Here is a 20,677-nt window from a genome sequence, read left to right as displayed (position 1 = left end):
AGTCACAAACAGCAACAGGAAATCTAAAATTGTATGAAAAAGATATTGGCTTGTGCTGAGTTAGCTGGTCTCAGTTGGAGTGATGTTGTATGCTAACAGTGACAAGTTTGGAGGAAAAATTATCTGAAGTTCCTGCTCTTGATTGTTACCAGGGGCCTCTTGTCAGAAAGTGTGTGAAATATGTGTGTTGGATAAGGTCAAAATCTCCAAATTGTTGGAAGGAAATGGAAGAGGAAGTCTGCAGTCAGATTAGAGAGATGAGTAGGATTAGCGAAGTACTGTTCTGGGAGATATTAATTATCCACAATCAGTTGGGACAGAGGGCAAGTCAATGGAATCCTGTAAATGTGTACAGGACTCCTTCCTCAAGCAGCATGTTAATATGCCTACAAGGTAGGGGACATTGCTCAATCTGGTTATGAGTAATGAAATGAATCAACTAGATGAACTAAATGTGGGTGAGCACCTTGGACATAGTGATCACAATTTAAGGTTTGAAATTCGACTAGAAAGGGAAAAGTCAGTATGAAAACTCAAACATCATATTGGATTAAGGCAGGCTTTTGATGAGGAATGAGCTAGCAGAGGTAAAGTGGCCAAAGAAATTTGCACACAGTGGGATACTTTACAAGAGATTGCAAATGTGTAGAATAAAAATATTCTAGTTATAAAAAAAGGAATCTACTAGTAGTTTTAGGATGCCATGGATAAATAGAGGTTATAAACCAATTAAAATCCACCAGGGATCTAAGGGTAGGGGAACCAGCAAATGCTGAGGGGGAGTTGGAGTCACAAATAAATGCCGATGTGGGGAGGTCAAAGGATTTATTCCAGCTTCTGCTGGCTCCCATGGATTCCGACTGAAGAATAAAACATCTTTCTTAGCTTGGCCTCTTCTGGCTACTCTGCTGCATCCTGCTAGGTTTCTCTGGCAGGTTTGACACCAGGCAGGCCTCCCCCCTAAGTCATTGTAAAAATCACTTCGCAGCACCAATTGAATTTAAACTAGGCCCTCACTTGCCAGCAATGGGAGCTTCGGCTGACTTCACAGTCGATGTGGATAAGATGTCATTGGGTGGAAACAGTGTGGCCTCAGGCTGGTCAGTAGACTTGGCCGGATTGTAATTTCCCCCCAAAATGCATCATCCTTGCTTGGTGATGGGGTTGAAATTGGCCCCAGTGTTCATAAGTGTGAGCTGATTCTTTTTGGTGAAAAACAAATAACTACAGTAATTATACTTTGAATGGAAGTAGTCCCAAAGCTGTGGAAGAGTAGAGCCACTTGGGAATACAGTTTCACAGAATATTAAAGGCAGAACTTTGGGTTGATAGAGCCTTATATAAAAAAAACTAATAGAGTTCTCTTCAAGTGATATAGAATATAAAAGCTAGGAGGTAGTGATGAACCTTTTATAAGACCTCAGTTAGAGTGCTGTATACAGTATTCTTTAGAAAGGATATTGAGATTTTAGAAAGGTACAATGCAGATTCACTAGGATGCAGCTTTGTATAAGAAAATATATACTTGAAAAATTGTGCCATTTTTTGTTGGAACAATGCAGATTGCGGGGTAATAAAATTGCAAAGTGACTGCTGAGAACGCAGAGCGAGCGCCATCATTTGCCAGTATGAATGCGCACTTGCACTGCTGATGTCACCACGCATCGAGGCCCTCATCCCTCACTAGCTGTGATCGCTGGCTCCATTCCCTCGCTCCCTCCCACCATCCCTCTGCCTTTTCTCAGCCACTTGCTCCCGCCCTCGCCACTTCCCCCACCACCCCCTCCCCCCCCCCCCCCCCACCCCCAGCCGCTGGCTGCAGGCCTCGCCGCTTCCCCCTCGGCCGTTCACTTCCTGCATCACTGCTTCCCTGCCTCGGCCGCTCGCTCCTGCCCTTGCCCACTCCCCCCTCCTACCCCGGCTGCTTGCTCCTGGCTGCCGCTTCCCCCTCGGCCACTCGCTTCCTGCATCGCTGCTTTCCTGCCTCGGCCACTCGCTCCTGCCCCCCAACCCCGGCTGCTTGCTCCTGGCCTTGTTGCTTCCCCCACCACTCCCCAACCCCCTCCCCCAGCCACTCGCTGCAGGCGTCGCTGCTTCCCCCTCGGTTGCTCGCTTCCTGCATCACTGCTTCCTCACCCGCCACCCCCCCGGCCACTCGCTCCTGCCCTTGTCCTCCACCCCCACCCCAGCTGCTTGTTCCCAGCCTCGTTGCTTCCCCCCTCAGCCGATTGCTCCCAACTGTGCCGCCCAAAGAAGCAGTGAGGGGCAGGGAACGAGCCTTCGAAGTGGCAAGAAGGGAGCAAGTGGCCACAGGGTGACGGAGCAACGCGGGAGCCAGTGACTAAGGAGAATGAAGTGGCAAGGCCTGCAGCGAGCGGCCAAGGGGGAGAAACAGCGAGGGCAGGAGCAACTGGCTCAGGGAAGGCAGCGGCAAGACGGGGAGTGTGGCGAAGGGGGGAGAAGCGGCGAAGCAGGAGGAAGTGGGTACTGTTGGGGGTGAGGTGGAGGCGGCGATCGCAGCCACTGCGGGGATTTGGGTTTAAGGCTGCGTTTGCTTTTTGTGACAAATTGAGCAGCGTCGACTTTATTACTGGCAGCTGCCTGAGACGTCCCAGACAGTGACGTTTCAGTGGATGAGGCTGCATTTGCACATGTACCAGTTCTGCGCCACCAAGTGATTGCATTGTCAGCAAACACAGTCATAAAATAGAGTGTTAAAAATTTTGAAAGAATTGGGCAGGATAGGCAAAAGCATACTGCTTTCAGTAGTTAAAGTTAAGGATAATGAGGCTGTGAATACAAGGTTAAATGTATGAGATTTAGAACAGAGGGCAGTGGAAATTTCTTCAGAATTGTGATGTTGTGGAAGTCACGTCCATGGTTACTGGCTGAGACAGAGATTTATTTTGTCATTCAAGGATAGATTGGATATGTGGATCAAAAAAAATGGGGTGAATGGCAGCAGTGGGCTGAAAGTTGGCCATTTTAGCTTTGCCTTGTTATCTATGCCAGAACCACCATTGTACAATGGCAGAAGCCAAAACACACAATAAACACCTAGCCTAGCTGTATGCATCAGCAAAAGCAAATGATGTTGGTGATATATCTTGTAGTGTTATTGCAGGGTAATACAACCAGAGAACAAATTAGTTTGATACTGAACTGTGTCTTTTGTGTTCAAAGTGGAAAGAATGTGCTGTATGTTCAAATTGAAATAGTTTTGAGAATTATTGTGTGTACTGGATTCTTGCATCACAGTCTGTCTGCTTGAGGATTCTGATATCCATTGGCGTCATCGGTTCTTGATCTGTAGTGTTGCATAATTTTTTCTTAATTGTAGCTTTTTCAAGTATGGTATACACTCCCAGATAAAGCAATAAAGACAAAACCCTAGATACTGTGGTGAGTTTAGGATCTCTAGACAGATGAATTAAGTTGGGCTGAATCATCATCATCATTTGTAATTATCTTATAATCTAGTGATTCAGAAGAGGAGGAGGGGGTGATAATTGGCCAAAAAAAGGCGGACAAACCCCATGTGCAACTGAACTGTGATCTCTGGTGTGGAAGTGAGCTATACAGGAAAACCTAGGCTTGGTCCCTGTAGCCTTTGCCATATACGCTGCACTGAGCCATTTCTTGTTATCCAGTGGAGTGAATCAAATTGACTCAAGATTGGCTTCAGTGATGATTGGGACCTCAGGCGGAGGCCGAGATAGATCACTCACTTCAACCTTGTTTTTTTTTTGCTCTGTTTGTTGATAGCTGAAGTGTTAATGGGAGTGAACTGCAGTTGACCTTTGCGCTAGGGAGGCAAATAAACAAAAAAAGCTCCACTCCAGTTTTTTGTTCATTCATGAAATGAGTGTCGCTGGCAAAACCAGCATTAATTGGCCCTCCCTAGTTGGCCTTGAGATGATAGTGAACCACCATCTTCAACCACTGCAGTAAGTCTGATGAAGGTACTCCCACAGTACTGTTCTAGGGAATTCAAGGGTTTTGACCCATTGACGATGAAGGAATGGCCATATATTTCCAGGTTGGGATGGTGTATGACTTTTGAAGAGGAACTTGGAAGTGGTGGTGTTCCCATGTGTCTGCTGCCTGTGTCCATCTAGGTGGTAGAAGTTGCAGGCTTGAGAGGTGCTATTGAAGAACCCAAGGCAAGTTGCTGCAGTGCACTTTGTAGATAGTACATACTGCAGCCACGTTATGCCAGTGACGGAGAAAGTGAATGTTTAAGTTGGTGCATGGGGTGCTGATCAAGCTTTGACCTGGATGGTGTTGAGCTTCTTGAGTGTTGTTGGAGCTGCAGTCATCCAGACAAGTGGATAATATTCCATCCTGAGTTTTGGTGATGGAAAGGTTTTGGGGAGTCAGAAGGTGAGTCACTTGCTGCAGAATACCCAGCCTCTAACCTGCTGTTACAGCCACAGTATTGATGTGGCTGGTCCAGTTAAGTTTCCAGTCAAAGGTGACTCCCAAAAATGTTGATAGTGGGGGGTAAGAAGATGATAATGCCAATGAATATCATGGGGAGGTAGTTAAACTCTCTCTTAGTTGAGATGGTCATTGCCTGGCACTTTTGGGGAATAAATGTTACTTGCCACTTACAAGCCCAAAACTGGATGTTGTTCGGTCTTACTGCATGTGAGGATGGACTGCTTCATTATTTAAGGAATTGTGAATGGAACTGAACTCTGTGAATCATCAGCAAACATTCCAACTTCTGACCTTATGATGGAGGGAAGGCCATTGATAATGCAGTTGAAGGTGGTTGGGTCTAGGACACTGCCCTGAGGAACTCCTGCAGTGATGTCCTAGGGCTGAGATGATTGTCTTCCAAAAACCACATCCATCTTCCTTTATGCGAGGTATGACTCCAACCAGTGGAGAGTTTTCCCCTTGGTTTCCATTCACTTCAATTTTACTAGGGTTCCTTGATGCCACACTTGGTCAAAAGCCTTGATGTCAAGGGCAGTCACTCTCTCCTTACCTCTGGAATTCAGCTTTCATCCGAGGCTATAATGAGGTCTGTAGCCCCTTGCTGAACTCAAATTGAGCATCGATGAGCAGGTTATTTGTGAGTAAGTGCTGCCTTATAGCACTGTCAACAACACCTTCCATCACTTTCCTGATAATTGAGAGTAAATTGAGGGGCAGTAATTGGCCAGATTGGATTTATCCTGCTTTTATTACAGACATACCTTGTTGTAGCTGAACTGGAACTGCTTTGTTAGAGGCACAGCTGGTTCCAAAGCACAAGTCTTCACTGCAGCTGAGATGTTATCTGGGGCCTGTAGCCTTTGCCGTATATGCTGCACTGAGCCATTTCTCGTTATCTAGTGGAGCGAATCAAATTGACTGAAGATTGGCTTCAGTGATGGTTAGGACCTCAGGAGGAGGCCGAAGTAGGTCATTCACTCGGCACTTCACTGGAGATGGTTGCGAATGCTTCAACCGTGTCTTTTACACTCATGTACTAGGCGCCGCCATCATTGATGATGGGAATATTCATGCAGAACTTGGATCTGATCTGTCAGTTGTGGAATTCCTTACCTCCATCTATTCTGTGCTGCTTTCACTATTTAGCGTGCATGTAGCCCTATGTTGTAATTTCACCAGCTTGGCACCTCATTTTTATGTATGCCTAGTGTTGCTCCTGTCATGCCCATCCACACTCCGCATTGAACCTGGTCTGGTCGCCTCATGTGAAGGTAATAACAGACTGAGGGATATGCCAGGCCTTGAGGTTACAGATTGTGGTTGAATATACTTCTGCTGCTACTGATGGCCTACAGTGCCTCATGGATACCCAGCTTTGAACTGCTAGATTTATTCTGAATCTATCCTATTTAGCATGGTGGAAGTGTCACAAGACAATGGAAGGTCTCCTCAGTTCTCTCAACATCTGCCAATAGCCCTGGCTGGCTGTTATGCCCTTCCAGGCTCAGTCAGTACTGAGCCAGTCTTGGTGATGGACGCTGAAGTTTCTCACCCAGAGTACATTCTGTGTCCTTGCTACCCTCCGTGCTTCTTCCAAGTGGAAACCAACATGGAGGAATACTGAGCAGGAGGTTTCCTTGCCCATGTTTGACTTGATGCCATGAGACTTCATGGGGTCTAGAGTCAGATTTGACGTCTCCCAAGGCTACTTCCTCCCTACTGTATAATGAATGGGTCACTACCCCTGGTGCCTCTGGCCTGCCAGTGGAACAGGACCTAACCAGGTGTGGTGAAGGAGGAGTCTGGGACATCGGCTGAAAGGTATTTTTTTCATCCATGGGATGTGTGCATCGCTGGAAGGGTTGGCATTTATTGCCATCCCTAATTGCCCTTGAGAAGGTGGTGGTGAACTGCCTTCTTGAGCCGTTGCCGTCCTTGTAGTATAGGTACACCCACAGTGCTGTTACAAGGGAATTCCAGGATTTTGACCCAGCCACAGTGAAGGAATAACGATATAATTCCAAGTCAGGATGGTGTGTGACTTGGAGGGGATCTTGCAAGTGGTGGTGTTCCCATGCGCCTGCTGCCCTTGTTCTTCTAGGTAGTAGAGCTCGCAAGTTTAGAAGGTGCTGTCGAAAGAGCTTGGAACATATGATTCTGTGCGTATGACTATGTCTGGGCTGTTGCTTGATTATTCTGGAGGACAGCTGTCCCAATTTTGAGACAAGTACCCAGATATTAGTGAGGAGAATTTTGCAGGGTCGACTGGCTGGTTGTGCCTTTGTCATTTCTGAATTTGATGCCTGGGTTGATGTTGAGTGGTCCATCCGAAACAGTTAAGAGTCAAGCACATTGTTTTGGGTTTGGAGTTGCATATAGGCCAGACCAGGTAAGGAAAGCAGATTTCCTTCCCTAAAGGACATTAATGAATCAGTAGGGTTTTTAAGACAATCCAGTAGTTTCACAGTCCCCATTACGAGTAATTTTTTTTTTAGTTCTAGATTAGAGGAAAATTAACTGAATGAATTTATATTCCCCAACTGCTGTGGTGGGGTTTGTGTTCATGTCACCGAATCATTAATCCTGGGCTCTGGATTAGTAGTCCAGTAATATAACCATTATGCTACCGTACCCATATGCTACCATAACGTTCCAGTGACTTGTGCTGGAAAGTGTGAACCTTGGGGCTGGATCGTTTTGTAAAATTCATTCTCTAGGCTTTGTGATGAAGGTTGGTCACTTGATTGATCACCTTCGCACTCCCATTCATGTCAGTGAAGTAAAACTCTCATAGTACCATGTCTACCCAACATTGCCTGTTGCTTCTAAGCAGCGGTTTTAAAGGTTATATACTTTCACAAAGGGTTGCTGATGGATGCTGATTGATCAGGTGCCTCAGACCTTTTGTTTCATTTCGTGACAGTTCCACATGTGTGTCACCACACAACAGCTGCTTGGTGTCCCATAGATGATAACATGCAGTGGCTGATTTATGGGAAAATGGATTGAATTGTGAAACTTAATCCCCGAAACACCGGAAACAAAATGCCACATAGTTTTGTTTTTAAAAATGGAATTTGACTTCCAAAGCATTGGAAACTAAATGAGCCTAATTCTAAATGGATGGAATTGTAGAACGCAATCTCCAAAATATCAGTGAAAATCATAGAACTTCATGAAATAGAAATGAAATTTCACTGATTGTAGCATAAATGAGATTCAATACCGTCTCCATTTTGTCCTTTTTTAAAATCATTTTGTTGAGAACCTATTAAAAGTATAGATAACTTTTGAAGGAATGATTTGTTAGTAATTTGAAGGAGAGGTTTAGATTCAAAATAACTTCCTCTAATTGTGCATGTATCAGAGGTGCAGAAGTGACTCAGCTAATATTTTGGACCGATCTGAATGGGTTTTGTTCATTATTCCTGTCCATTGGGCACTGGCTTTCCTCTAACCTGGTGTTTTATCGTCTGCTGTTCCAGGTAGTGACGGCTGGAGGCTGTACGAGTACATCACTAGGCACTTCATTGCTACAATCAGCCATGACTGCAAGTATCTCCAAACCACCATTGCGTTCAGAATCAATATGGAACACTTCACATGTATGGGAAAGACTCTGATTTCACCTGGTAAGAGTGTAGCACCAGTTAATGTTTAAACAGCAACTGCACTGGAATGGGAGGGCTTATGTTTGTAACTTCATCACTGTAACTACACCCTCCTGCCAAAGGTGGTGGAGCCATGGTTTTACAGTGGGTGCGGATGGTGTAATTCTAGCCTACATAGGCAGTTTCCATTGTATATGTGAACATTCACTTTTACAATGAATTTGTTAACACAAAGTATGCATAGACGCAAAATTTTAAATTTATTGTAGATATGAAAATATTCTAATTTTAATGCACGTTGTCCTATGGATAACTCCATTCTCACAGGGCCTTAATACTACAGTAGGGAATCAAAGTATGTGCATATGCACTACCACTGACTAGGACTGAGTTCTTAAGTGTAGTACTGGTAAAAACTTTAAAAGTTGCTTAATTACCAAGCTTTTAGTGCATTTTTAAAGCTTACTAAAATTAACTTTGTCAAAACCTATTGTATGATCTTTAACCAAAGGAAATTTTAACTGAGAATAAAATGCAGTGCAACTCAGAAGCCTTCTGTTACAGATTTATTTTGACTGCTTTTTTTCATTTCTCAAGGCTTTTGTTTGTGGAGGACGCGATTGTTAAACATGCCTGATTGTATCTTATGATTGTGCATGACTGTTAGTTATGTGTGAAGGCAAGGTGAGAGAGATTTGCTTGTTCAGTGTTTCTGGGTGTGCTCTAGGTTTTGTATGTGTGATTTTGTTGTCCTACTCCAGGTTACACTGCGGTGATGCCGTGGCAGAGCTTGGCAGAGGAGGAAACCCTTCCAGCCTGTGAGCGAGGTGATGTGTTTACTGTAGATGAGGTTAAGTTGCTAGAGAAACAGACAAATCCACCTGACTATCTGACGGAAGCAGAACTCATCACCTTGATGGAAAAACATGGCATTGGTAAGTTAACTTTGTATATACCCTACTCCTGGCCATTCTAGCCCGATTTTAGATTTTAAGCTATGCTTCTACATTTTCTAGCGCACATGTCATGGTTCAATGAATTGTTTAATACCATGTGTAAATATGGTGTGTGTCATTCTGTGTGTCAGAGGTGAAGTATAGTGAACGGTGGAGGGACCTGAAAATGGTAGGTAATTCGCAGTGCAGCAAACATAAGGGTAGTTGTTTTACTGTAAAGTTTTACCACAAGTAGCACACCGTACACCAGACAGAGGTTGTAATGATGTTGTTATAGCGCCTCATTTAGTAATAAAGCCAAGTAAAATCCAGATACCCATAGCCGCAGTGATAACTTCGGCCTATGATCTGTGCTCTCACCCTCTCAGTCCCAGCACTAAATTCAATCTCTGATCCTGAGCTCTCTCCCTTCAGTCTGTGTACTCATTTCAACATCTGATACTGTGCTTGTCCCAGTATAAATTTCAGCCTCTGATCACCAGTCTTACACGTCAGTTCATGTACTAATTTCAACCTCTGAACCTATGCTCTTCCTCTTAGTTCATTAATTTGGTCTAATTACATACTCTTCCCCTTCATTTAATATACTAGTTACAGCCTTTGATCGTGTGCTCGCCCCTTCAATCACAGCACTAGTTTCAGCAGATAAGAATTTCAGATTCTGAGCCTGTGCTATTGATCTATTTTATTTACGAAAGTGGACCCACTGCATTTTGCTTGCATTTTCTGTTTTGATATTGGATGTCCTGCATTTGCAGCTGTCCTTTTTTCCTCCTCTCCATTTTCCAGGATTTTCTGTTTTTATTTCAGATTGCAGTTTTTTTCCATTTAGCTGAGTAATGAACTAACAAAAACAAAGTGTCACAAAATAGTTTCCACTAATTTATTGCTTGTGTAACCTACCTGTATAGGGAGGTTGACTTTCGAAGAGTGAGGAAGGTGATATCTACCACCTAGCATTGTTTGGAGTGTGTCATATATTTCAGTAATACAGCAGTTAAATCTTTACTCATTCTACTTTTCCAAAAGACTGCTGACGATTTTCAATTAGACATTACACTCTTGAAATATAGCTTTCCATTTTTTTTGGCTCAACTCTGACGAATTAACAGCAGCAATTGACTTTTAACATAATAAGGAGATGACCAAAGGCTTGGTCGGAGGTGAGTTTTAAGGAGTGTCTTAAAGGAGGAAAGCGAGGTGGAGAGGTGTGGGAAGGGAGTACCAGAGCTTAGGGCCTAGGCAGCTGAAGCGATTAAAATCAGGGATGCTCAAGAGGCCAGAATTAAATGAGTGCAGTTATTTTATTTATTTATTTAGAGATACAGCACTGAAACAGGCCCTTCGGCCCACCGAGTCTGTGCCGACCATCAACCACCCATTTAAACTAATCCTACACTAATCCCATATTCCTACCACATCCCCACCTGTCCCTATATTCCCCTACCACCTACCTATACTAGGGGCAATTTACAATGGCCAATTTACCTATCAACCTGCAAGTCTTTGGCTGTGAGAGGAAACCGGAGCGCCCGGCGAAAACCCACGCGGTCACAGGGAGAACTTGCAAACTCCACACAGGCAGTACCCAGAATTGAACCCGGGTCGCTGGAGCTGTGAGGCTGCGGTGCTAACCACTGTGCCGCTGTGGAGGGTTGTGGGGCTGGAGGAGATTTTTTCCTATATATATTCATTCATGGGATGTAGGCATCATTGGCTAGGCCATCATTTATTGCCCATCCCAAATTGCCCTTGAGAAACTTAGTGGCTTGTTAAGCCATTTCAGAGAGGGCATTTTAAGAGTCAACCATATTGCTGTGGGTCTGGAGTGACATGTAAGCCAGACCAGGTAAGGACTGCAGATTTTCCTTCCCTAAAGGACATTAGTGAACCAGATGGGTTTTTACAACAATTGACAATGGTTTCATGGTCACCGTTAGACTCATTTTTGTTTTTCTAATTCCAGATTTAGTAATCGAATTCAAATTTCACCATCTGCCTTGGTGGGCTTCGAACCCCAGTCCCTGGAGTATTAACAAAAACAAGAAATGCTGGAATCACTCAGCAGGTCTGGCAGCATCTGTGGAAAGAGAAGCAGAGTTAACGTTTCGGAACCGAAGAAGGGTCACTGACCCGAAACGTTAACTCTGCTTCTCTTTCCACAGATGCTGCCAGACCTGCTGAGTGTTTCCAGCATTTCTTGTTTTTGTTTCAGATTTCCAGCATCCCCAGTATTTTGCTTTTACCCTGGAGTATTAACTTGGGCTTCTGGATTACTAGTTCAGTGACATTACTACTACGCCATCACTTCCCCTAATTAGAGAGGGAGGGGCAAAGCCATGAAGGGATTTGAAAATAAAGATGAGAATTTTAAAATCAAGACATTGCTTGATCGGGAGCAACCAGCCAGCACAGGGGCGATAGATGAATGGGACTTGGTGCGAGTTAAAACACTGGCAGCAGAGTTTTGGATGACCTCAAGTTTACGGAGAGTAGAATGTGGAAGACCAGCCAGGCATGCGTTGGAATAGTCAAGTCTAGAGGTAACAGAGACATGAATGAGGGTTTCAGCTGCGATGGGCAAAGTTGGACGGTGTTACGGAGGTGGAACTAGGCAGTCTTCGTAATGGCGCGAGTATGTGGTCAGAAGCTCGTCTTAGGGTCAGATATGATATTAAGGTTGCAAATAGACTGGTTTAGTCTCCGACTGTTGCCACGGAGAGGAATGGAATCGGTAGCTAGGGAACAGAGTTTGAACCGGGAACCAAAAACAATGGCTTCAGTCTTCCCAATATTTAATTGGAGGAAATTTCTGCTCATCCAGTACTGGATAAGCAGTCTGATAATTTAGCAACAGTGGAGGATTCGAGAGAAATGGTCATGAGGTAGAGCTGGGTGTCAACAGTGTACATGTGAAAGCTAACACTATGCTTTTGATGATGTCACTGAGGGGCAGCATGTAGATGAGAAATAGGAGAGGGGGCCAAGGCCATTGGGCGACACCAGAGGTAATGGTGCAGGACCAGGAAGAGGAAGAGAAGCCATTATGTGATACTCTAGTTATGAATAGATAGCTAAGAATGGAATCAGGTGAGAGCAGTCCCAACCAGTTGGAAGGCAGTGGAGAGGCGTTGGAGGAGGATGGTATGGTCAACCATGTCAAAGGCTGTAGACAGGTCGAGAAGGATGAGGAGAGATAGTTTACCTTTGTCACAGTTACATAGGATGTCATTTGTGACTTTGGTAAGAGGCATTTCAGTACAGTGGCAAGGGTGGAAACCTGATTGGAGGGGTTCAAACAGTTCTGGGAAAGATGGGAACAGATTTGAAAGGCGGCAACATGTTCAAGGATTTGTAGAGGAAAGGGAGGCTGAAGACTGGATGGTGGTTTGCGAGGCCGGTGAGGTCAAGGATTTTTTTTGAGAGGGAGAATGATGCCAAATTTACAGGAGAGAGGGATAATGCCTGAAGGAAGAGAACTATTAACAATATCAGCTAACATGCAGACCAGGAGGGGGAAGTTGGGTGGTCAGTAGTTTAGTGGGAATAGAGTCGAGGAAGCAGGAAGTGGGTCTCATGGACAAGATGTGTTCAGAGAGTATGAGGGGAGATAAGAGAGAAACTAGAAAAAGATGTGAGTCCAGGGCCAGGGCGGGAGGGCACTATGGGCAGTTTGGCCAGGTGAACTAGTGGAAGGGAGGGATGCAGCAGAGGCAGCTAATCAGATGGTCTCAACCTAGTGACAAGGAAGTTAATGAGCTCCTCGCACTTACTGTTGGAGGTGAGGGTAGAGGTGACAGGGAAGAGGAGTTTAAGAAGATGGTTTGCAGTAGGGAAAAGACACCAGGGGGTTATCTTTGTGTTCCAGGATGATCCTGGAATAGTGAGCAGTTTTAGCTGAAGAGAGGAGGACCTGATAGTGCTTATGTGATCCAGCCCGATCTAGCGGTGGATGGCTAAACCAGTTGTCCACCATATCCTTTCAAGTCTGCATCTCTTGGACTTAAGGGAGCAGAGATGGGGACCATTACAGGGGAAATGGGCTGGGCGAAAGAGAGTGATGGCTTTATTGGGGACAAGGGCATCAAAGGTGGAGGAGAGGGTGCAGTTGAGCAAAGCGGTAGCTGTAGAAATGTTGTGGTGAACGGAGGGTCAAAGGCTAGAGAGTTGGGATTTTGAAAGTGCAATTGTAAGTGAATTGGGAGATTATTTTTTCTGGGGACAGATACAGAAGGAGGTAGGGTTGGGGCGTGGTAAGGGCATGTGGGTGGAGAATGATGCAAGAAAGTGATCAGCGATGGCCTTATCTGTGATTGATACAGTGGGACTAGGAAGGCTGTGGAGGATGACGAGGTCAAGGGAGTCGCTGGGAATATGGATTGGGGAGTTTTCATAGAGGGAGAGATATGGGAAGATAAGAGGGCATTGATCTAAAAGAAAGAGAGCATGATGAGTTCAGATGGAGGTTTAAATCACCGAGGATGAGAAGTCGTTGAGGGCAGAAGCTGAGGGAGAAAAGCAGTGATGATACCTTGGTTAGAAAATTTTTTAATGTACTAGGGAGGGTGGTTTTTTAAAAAAAAAAGGATTTTGAATGAGAGGTGAGAGGAGGAGAAAGTGCCAGAGAAGGATGGAGTCAGGCCAAGGTGTGATCTGCAATAAGTGCCACACTACCACCGCGACGATCTTGCTGGGTCGAGTGGTGGAAAAGACAGCTCGTTGGGGAGGCTTCATTAAGGGGAAGTGTGTCGTCACTCCTCAGCCAGGTTTCCATCAAGGCCATGATATCGATGCAATCATCCACCTTAAGTTTATGATGGCAACGGCTTCGTTCGCAAGTGAACAGACATTCTGGAGGGAGATGATTAGAGGGGTGGTGAGAGCTGATCCACTGGCAGAGTCCACAGGGTCCGCATTGTTAGGTGTGAGTTGGACAGAAAGGAGATTAGCAATATTAGCCCCCAGTGGGCGCACTGTGTGGGAAGGTTGACAAGAGAGTGGAATTGGGCAATTGAAACTGTGAATACTTCACTGTTCTCATAACGCAGGAGGTGTTCCAACAGAAGCCGCATCATTACAAGCATACCTGATACCTGAAAACAGTCTCTCACCTTCCTATTTATTTTTTAAATCAGTCTTTATTACAGTGCCAATTTATTTGCAATTCTTAAAATTAAAAGCCTACATGCAGTCTGGGATTGATCTCTGTCTATACTGTGCTAGTTGATCTCAGCTGGGTCACCCTGGGATAGAATGGGAACAAAGATTTCTGCTTCTGATTGACCTTCACAGACCCATGGTGAAAAATACAAATGTGGACATCAGGTGATGATCAGATCAGTTAACTGTGATGTCCTTGTAGTTGATTAACCTTCCAACGCTTACTGTCTGGGGTGGTGCAGAAATAGATGAGATACCGGCACACTTAGAACTGTATCCCAGCAATAGCCAGGACCTTCAGGAGAGAATGGGAGAAAATTCCATAGGTATATTAAAAAAAAAATTCAAGCAAAATATTTTCTTCAGAGCTGCAGGTAGGATTCGATGGAATAATGAATTACTTTTGTTCGACCATATTTGATATCAATTATTAATCTTTCAGCTGGCCTTAGCTTGGGTGTTCATTGAACTGCTCTGAGTGTTTTGTCTTTGGGTATTACGCTTCCTCCCTTTGTGTTCTACCCTTCGCCTGAAAGTGAATAGCAAAGCTACGTGAAAAATAACCATCAGCTTTAATTCTGACATGCATAAATCTCACATCTGAACTATAACGTTTCCAGCCCTGAGCAGATATAGCTAAGATTTTATTGTTTAGTTTTACAATGTTGCCTTTTGAGTCCTGTGATGATGCCTGTACAGGACAGGTGAGTGTCTCTAATGAGTTAGGAACAAAGGAGCATCGGAACAGGAGTAGGCAATTTAACCCTTGAGCCTGATCTGCCATTCAGTGAGAACATTGCTGATCTGTGACCTAACTCCATATCCTTTAATGCCTTTGGTTAACAAGTTATAGCAGAATTATAAATTTTTGATCGCTTTTCTTTTGTCTCCATACCTGACTGAAGAGAAGGAAGAATAGAAACCTAGCAGTTGCAGTGATGAGGTCAAGGGTGTACTCTCGAAGACCTTTCTCACCCCAATGGTCACATATCCAGGACAATATTTATAGTTTACGTACCAGCAAGCATCATAGATCCAGTCTGAGGCCGTGCTCTAAAGGTCTGCTACCCGACCGGATCTGACGACGTGTGTCAGGTTCGGGTCGGGTCGAGTTGCACTTCCGAGTACGGCATTCGGGCTCTGGTCGGGCCGGGTCGGACATGCTCTATTGCACGTAAGTGGCTCCAATGTTAATTTAACTTTTGGACTAGAAAGGTGGTTTAGTTGCAGTTATTTTAAGCTTGTGCAGATCAGCAAAAAAGCGAAAAACGGAAGGTAAGTTAACTGATGGTCGGGTCGGGCGCGGGAAAAAATGGAAGGACTCGGGCCGGGCTCGGGTCAGATGTGGTTCTGTTGGACTCGGGTCGGGGTTTTTTTTTTGCAGACCCGAGCAGGCCTTTACCGTGCTCTGCTTCTGCCTAGCACAAATGCTTTTGATGTGAGAACATCTGCTACACCGGTCACATTTCTCACCAGATTCATCTGATTTGGGATTTCAAGTTTTCTACCCATAGTATTGATAGCATTTGAGAGGCCTTCACAAATTTAATTTGATAATTGTCCCATTAACAAATGTACTGGAGCTGACCATCCTGCTAACAATTCTCAACCATTGTTGTGAGTCACTGTCCACTACCAGTGTCAGGACTGATTACCGCCGTTCAGTCCACAACGCCGATCTTGAGCTTCCGGTCGCTTGCCATTTTAATTCTCCATCTCACTTTCACTCGGACCTTCGTCCTTGGACTCCTGCGCTGTTCAAATGAAGCTCATCTTTTATTTCTTCAGTGGTCCTTTTACCACGCAGTTTTACCTTGTCCCATCATCCCTCTTGCCAGTATCCAGTATTGCGGTTCGCTGTCCAGTTATTGTTCATTGTTGGGGCTGCCCATCCTTTTACCAACCCCTTTCCATAATAAGGAATGGTTATCCTTTTGCCAACCCGTTTCCTTTTTGGAGACGTACCACTCAGTTCGTTATCAAGGTAGGCTATATCTTTACTGATGCTGATGGCATTGGAATTGACCATTCAATAACCTATTCAGTTCATATTGAGACTGAGGATTATATTACCAATCACAACCATTATTGGAGCTGACTGTTGCTGACCCTACCTATTACTGGGGCTGATCATCTCATTACTAATCCTTCCTTTTATGAAGGCTGAATAACGCTGTCAGTTATCAGGTAAAACAAGAAATGCTGGATTCACTCAGCAGGTCTGGCAGCATCTGTGGAAAGAGAAGCAGAGTTAACGTTTCGGGTCAGTGACCCTTCTTCGGAACCGAAGAAGGGTCACTGACCCGAAACGTTAACTCTGCTTCTCTTTCCACAGAAGCTGCCAGACCTGCTGAGTGAATCCAGCATTTCTTGTTTTTGTTTCAGATTTCCAGCATCCGCAGTATTTTGCTTTTAGTTATCAGGGGTAGTTGCCTATTATCAAACATTTCTATATCTAGGTTGACCATTCCATTACCAACCCATTTGTGTCAGAATTGATGATCCCATTACCAATTTATTTTGTATCTGGGTTTACAGTCCCATTACCAATCTGTCCATTTTTGGGGGCTAACCAGCCCCATCTGCATTGGGGCCGACCACTCCATTAACGCTCCAGTTTATGCAGAATTGACAGTCCCTTTACCAACTCTATCCATTTTGGGGGCTAATTATCCCACTATTAACCCCTATTCATATCCGGGCCAATGGTCCGATTATAGACTCAATGCCGTATTCAGAGCAGATGGAACCAGGTAATTTTCATATATCGCATTAGGGGTCTGGTTGGATCGAACTTGCAGGTTTATCCCATTTGCTTCCAGAATTCTTGCATGGTTTTGAACTTCCAAGATCCCTCAAATTGTAATGGAGATGATATCGGTGATTTTTAAAAAATTCTTTCATGGGATGTGAGGGTCACGGGCAAGGCCAACATTTGTTGCCTATCCCTAATTGTCCTTGAGAAGATGGTGATAAGCTGCTGCCTTGAACTGGCAGTTCATCTGGTGTTGGTACACCCACACGGCTGTTAGGCTGAGAGTTCTAGGTTTTTGACTCAGCCACAGTGAAGGAGCGTCGGTATAGTTCCAAATAAGGATGGTGTGTGGCTTGGAGGGGAACTTGCAGGTGGTGGTGTTCCCATGCGCTTGCTGCCCTTGTCTTTCTCAATGGTAGAGGTTGTGAGTTTGGAAGCTGCTGTCGAAGGAGGCTTCACGAGTTGCTCCAGTACAGCTTGTATACGGTATACACTGCTGCCACTGTGCAGCAGTGGTGGAGAGAGTGAATACTTAAAGTGATGGATGGGTTGCCGATCAAGTGTGCTGCTTTGTCCTGGATGGTGTTGAACTTCCTGAGTGTTGTTGGAGCTGCACCCATCCAGGCAAATGGTGAGTATTCCATTACATGCCTGACTTGAGCTTTGGAGATGGTGGACAGGCCTTGGGGATTCAGGAGGTGAGTCACTCGCCACAGAATTCCCAGCCTCTGACCTGCTCTTGTAGCTTTTTGTCGACAGGATATACCTGCACAATTTTCCACGTTGTCGGTAGATGCCAATGTTGTAGCTGTACTGGAACAGCTTGGCTAAGGGTGTGGCTAGTTCTGGAGCACATGTTTTCAATACTACTGCCGGGATATTGTCAGGGCCCCCTAGCCTTTGCTGTTTTGGAAATTTTTAGTTTGTTAATGCAGCAATAAAACTGAACATTATAATTTTCTGATGTTACTGTACTCAGGAAATTGAAGATCCCTTTGAGAACTGAAAAATAAATAAATTGATTCTTGCTTAATATTCGCTGCAGTAAGCATAACATTTGTTGCATAACATGCACTCCATTTATCTGCTGTGCTGTGAGTCACACCTATAAACACACTCCAGTGACATGTTAGTGTTGCAAGTAGCATCTGTTAAAAGGTCAATGCAATTACTCCAATGAGATATGTTGATTGAAAAATAGAAAATATCATAATATCAAAAATGTAATTTATTTTTACGAACTGTGTAATAAAAAGGCAAATTGGTGTTATTTTATGAAGAGGCTGTAATAATTCAAGTTGTTTATTGTTTACACTGAGTTTTAAAGAACAGTTCTGATAAAAGGACATGGACCTGAAATGTTAACTCTGTGTTTCTCTAAACAAATGCTGCAAAACCCGCTGAGTATTTTCAGCATTTTCTGTTTCTCTTTAAAGAATGATGTTTTAGTTATTATCAATTCTACTTGGGTTCAAACTTCCATATTCCCAAACAAACTCTATGGAGATGCTTTTGAGGCCAGGAGTCGGCAATGTGTCGGAACACGGACGCCAGGGTCTGTGGTAAAAATGTTGAGGTCCGTGACTGGTAATTTCAGGGATGAGAAATTTCGTCCAGACCATCAGGTTTTTAAAAATTGCAGCCGTCAATTTCACAGCTGACGGGCGCTGGGAGCGTGAAATGCAGTTTCTGAACTTTCTGGCGGGCTTTTAAAAATAAACCAGAACCCACAGGGAAACCACGAACCACAGTTTCCATTCCCAGCAGGTGACGGCTGTGAACTTGACGGCTGCAACTTTTTAAAACACTGACCAACCACAAAGTTGAGAGTTCCTGCTCTCTGCAACTGTCAGACAGAGAGAAGTGGGGGGGGGGAGAGAGAGAGAGAAGTGGGGGGGGGGGAGAGAGAGAGAGAGAAGTGGGGGGGGAGAGAGAGAGAGAGAGAGAGAAGTGGGGAGGAGAGAGAAGTGGGGGAGGAGAGAGAGAAGTGGGGGAGGAGAGAGAGAAGTGGGGGAGGAGAGAGAGAGAGAGAAGTGGGGAGGAGAGAGAGAGAGAGAAGTGGGGGAGGAGAGAGAGAGAGAGAAGTGGGGGAGGAGAGAGAGAGAGAGAAGTGGGGGAGGAGAGAGAGAGAGAGAAGTGGGGGAGGAGAGAGAGAGAGAGAAGTGGGGGAGGAGAGAGAGAGAGAGAAGTGGGGGAGGAGAGAGAGAGAGAGAAGTGGGGGAGGAGAGAGAGAGAGAGAAGTGGGGGAGGAGAGAGAGAGAGAGAGAGAGAGAGAGAAGTGGGGAGGAGAGAGAGAGAGAGAGAGAGAGAGAGAGAAGTGGGGGAGGAGAGAGAGAGAGAGAGAGAGAGAGAGAAGTGGGGGAGGAGAGAGAGAGAGAGAGAGAGAGAGAGAAGTGGGGGAGGAGAGAGAGAGAGAGAGAGAGAAGTGGGGGAGGAGAGAGAGAGAGAGAGAGAAGTGGGGGAGGAGAGAGAGAGAGAGAGAGAGAAGTGGGGGAGGAGAGAGAGAGAGAGTGGGGGAGGAGAGAGAGAGAGAGAAGTGGGGGAGGAGAGAGAGAGAGAAGTGGGGGAGGAGAGAGAGAGAGAGAAGTGGGGGAGGAGAGAGAGAGAGAGAAGTGGGGGAGGAGAGAGAGAGAGAGAAGTGGGGGAGGAGAGAGAGAGAGAGAAGTGGGGAGGAGAGAGAGAGAGAGAAGTGGGGAGGAGAGAGAGAGAGAGAAGTGGGGGAGGAGAGAGAGAGAGAGAAGTGGGGGAGGAGAGAGAGAGAGAGAAGTGGGGGAGGAGAGAGAGAGAGAGAAGTGGGGAGGAGAGAGAGAGAGAAGTGGGGGAGAGAGAGAGAGAGAAGTGGGGGAGGAGAGAGAGAGAGAAGTGGGGAGGAGAGAGAGAGAGAAGTGGGGGAGGAGAGAGAGAGTGGGGAGGAGAGAGAGAGAGAGAAGTGGGGGAGGAGAGAGAGAGAGAGAAGTGGGGGAGGAGAGAGAGAGAGAGAAGTGGGGGAGGAGAGAGAGAGAGAGAAGTGGGGGAGGAGAGAGAGAGAGAGAAGTGGGGGAGGAGAGAGAGAGAGAAGTGGGGGAGGAGAGAGAGAGAGAGAAGTGGGGGAGGAGAGAGAGAGAGAGAAGTGGGGGAGGAGAGAGAGAGAGAGAAGTGGGGGAGGAGAGAGAGAGAGAGAAGTGGGGGAGGAGAGAGAGAGAGAGAAGTGGGGGAGGAGAGAGAGAGAGAAGTGGGGGAGGAGAGAGAGAGAGAAGTGGGGGAGGAGAGAGAGAGAGAGAAGTGGGGGAGGAGAGAGAGAGAGAGAAGTGGGGGAGGAGAGAGAGAGAGAGAAGTGGGGGAGGAGAGAGAGAGAGAGAAGTGGGGGAGGAGAGAGAGAGAGAGAAGTGGGGGAGGAGAGAGAGAGAGAAGTGGGGGGAGGAGAGAGAGAGAGAGAAGTGGGGGAGGAGAGAGAGAGAGAGAAGTGGGGGAGGAGAGAGAGAGAGAGAAGTGGGGGAGGAGAGAGAGAGAGAGAAGTGGGGGAGGGAGAGGAGAGAGAGAGAGAAGTGGGGGAGGAGAGAGAGAGAGAGAGAAGTGGGGGAGGAGAGAGAGAGAGAAGTGGGGGAGGAGAGAGAGAGAGAAGTGAGGGGGGAGGAGAGAGAGAGAGAGAAGTGGGGGGAGGAGAGAGAGAGAGAGAAGTGGGGGAGGAGAGAGAGAGAGAGAAGTGGGGGGAGGAGAGAGAGAGAGAGAAGTGGGGGAGGAGAGAGAGAGAGAGAAGTGGGGGAGGAGAA

At 45.7% G+C, this 20,677-nt stretch overlaps 1 protein-coding gene across 1 annotated transcript in view; it reads left to right on the top strand.

Moving 5' to 3' along the window:
* Positions 1-20,677, top strand: part of top3b (DNA topoisomerase III beta) — a 93,972-nt gene that overhangs the window by 40,211 nt on the left and 33,084 nt on the right. Inside the window, exons 11-12 of the mRNA XM_068055356.1 lie at positions 7,932-8,078; positions 8,819-8,992. Of these exons, the coding sequence (XP_067911457.1) occupies positions 7,932-8,078; positions 8,819-8,992 (321 nt within the window). The remainder of the gene's footprint in view (positions 1-7,931; positions 8,079-8,818; positions 8,993-20,677) is intronic.

This window comes from Heterodontus francisci, chromosome 23 (genome assembly GCF_036365525.1).
Source record: "Heterodontus francisci isolate sHetFra1 chromosome 23, sHetFra1.hap1, whole genome shotgun sequence".
In the NCBI taxonomy this organism is placed as follows: Eukaryota; Metazoa; Chordata; class Chondrichthyes; order Heterodontiformes; family Heterodontidae; genus Heterodontus; species Heterodontus francisci.
The sequence above is the reverse complement of the archived record's forward strand: the minus strand, read 5'-3'. Positions and strand labels throughout refer to the sequence as shown.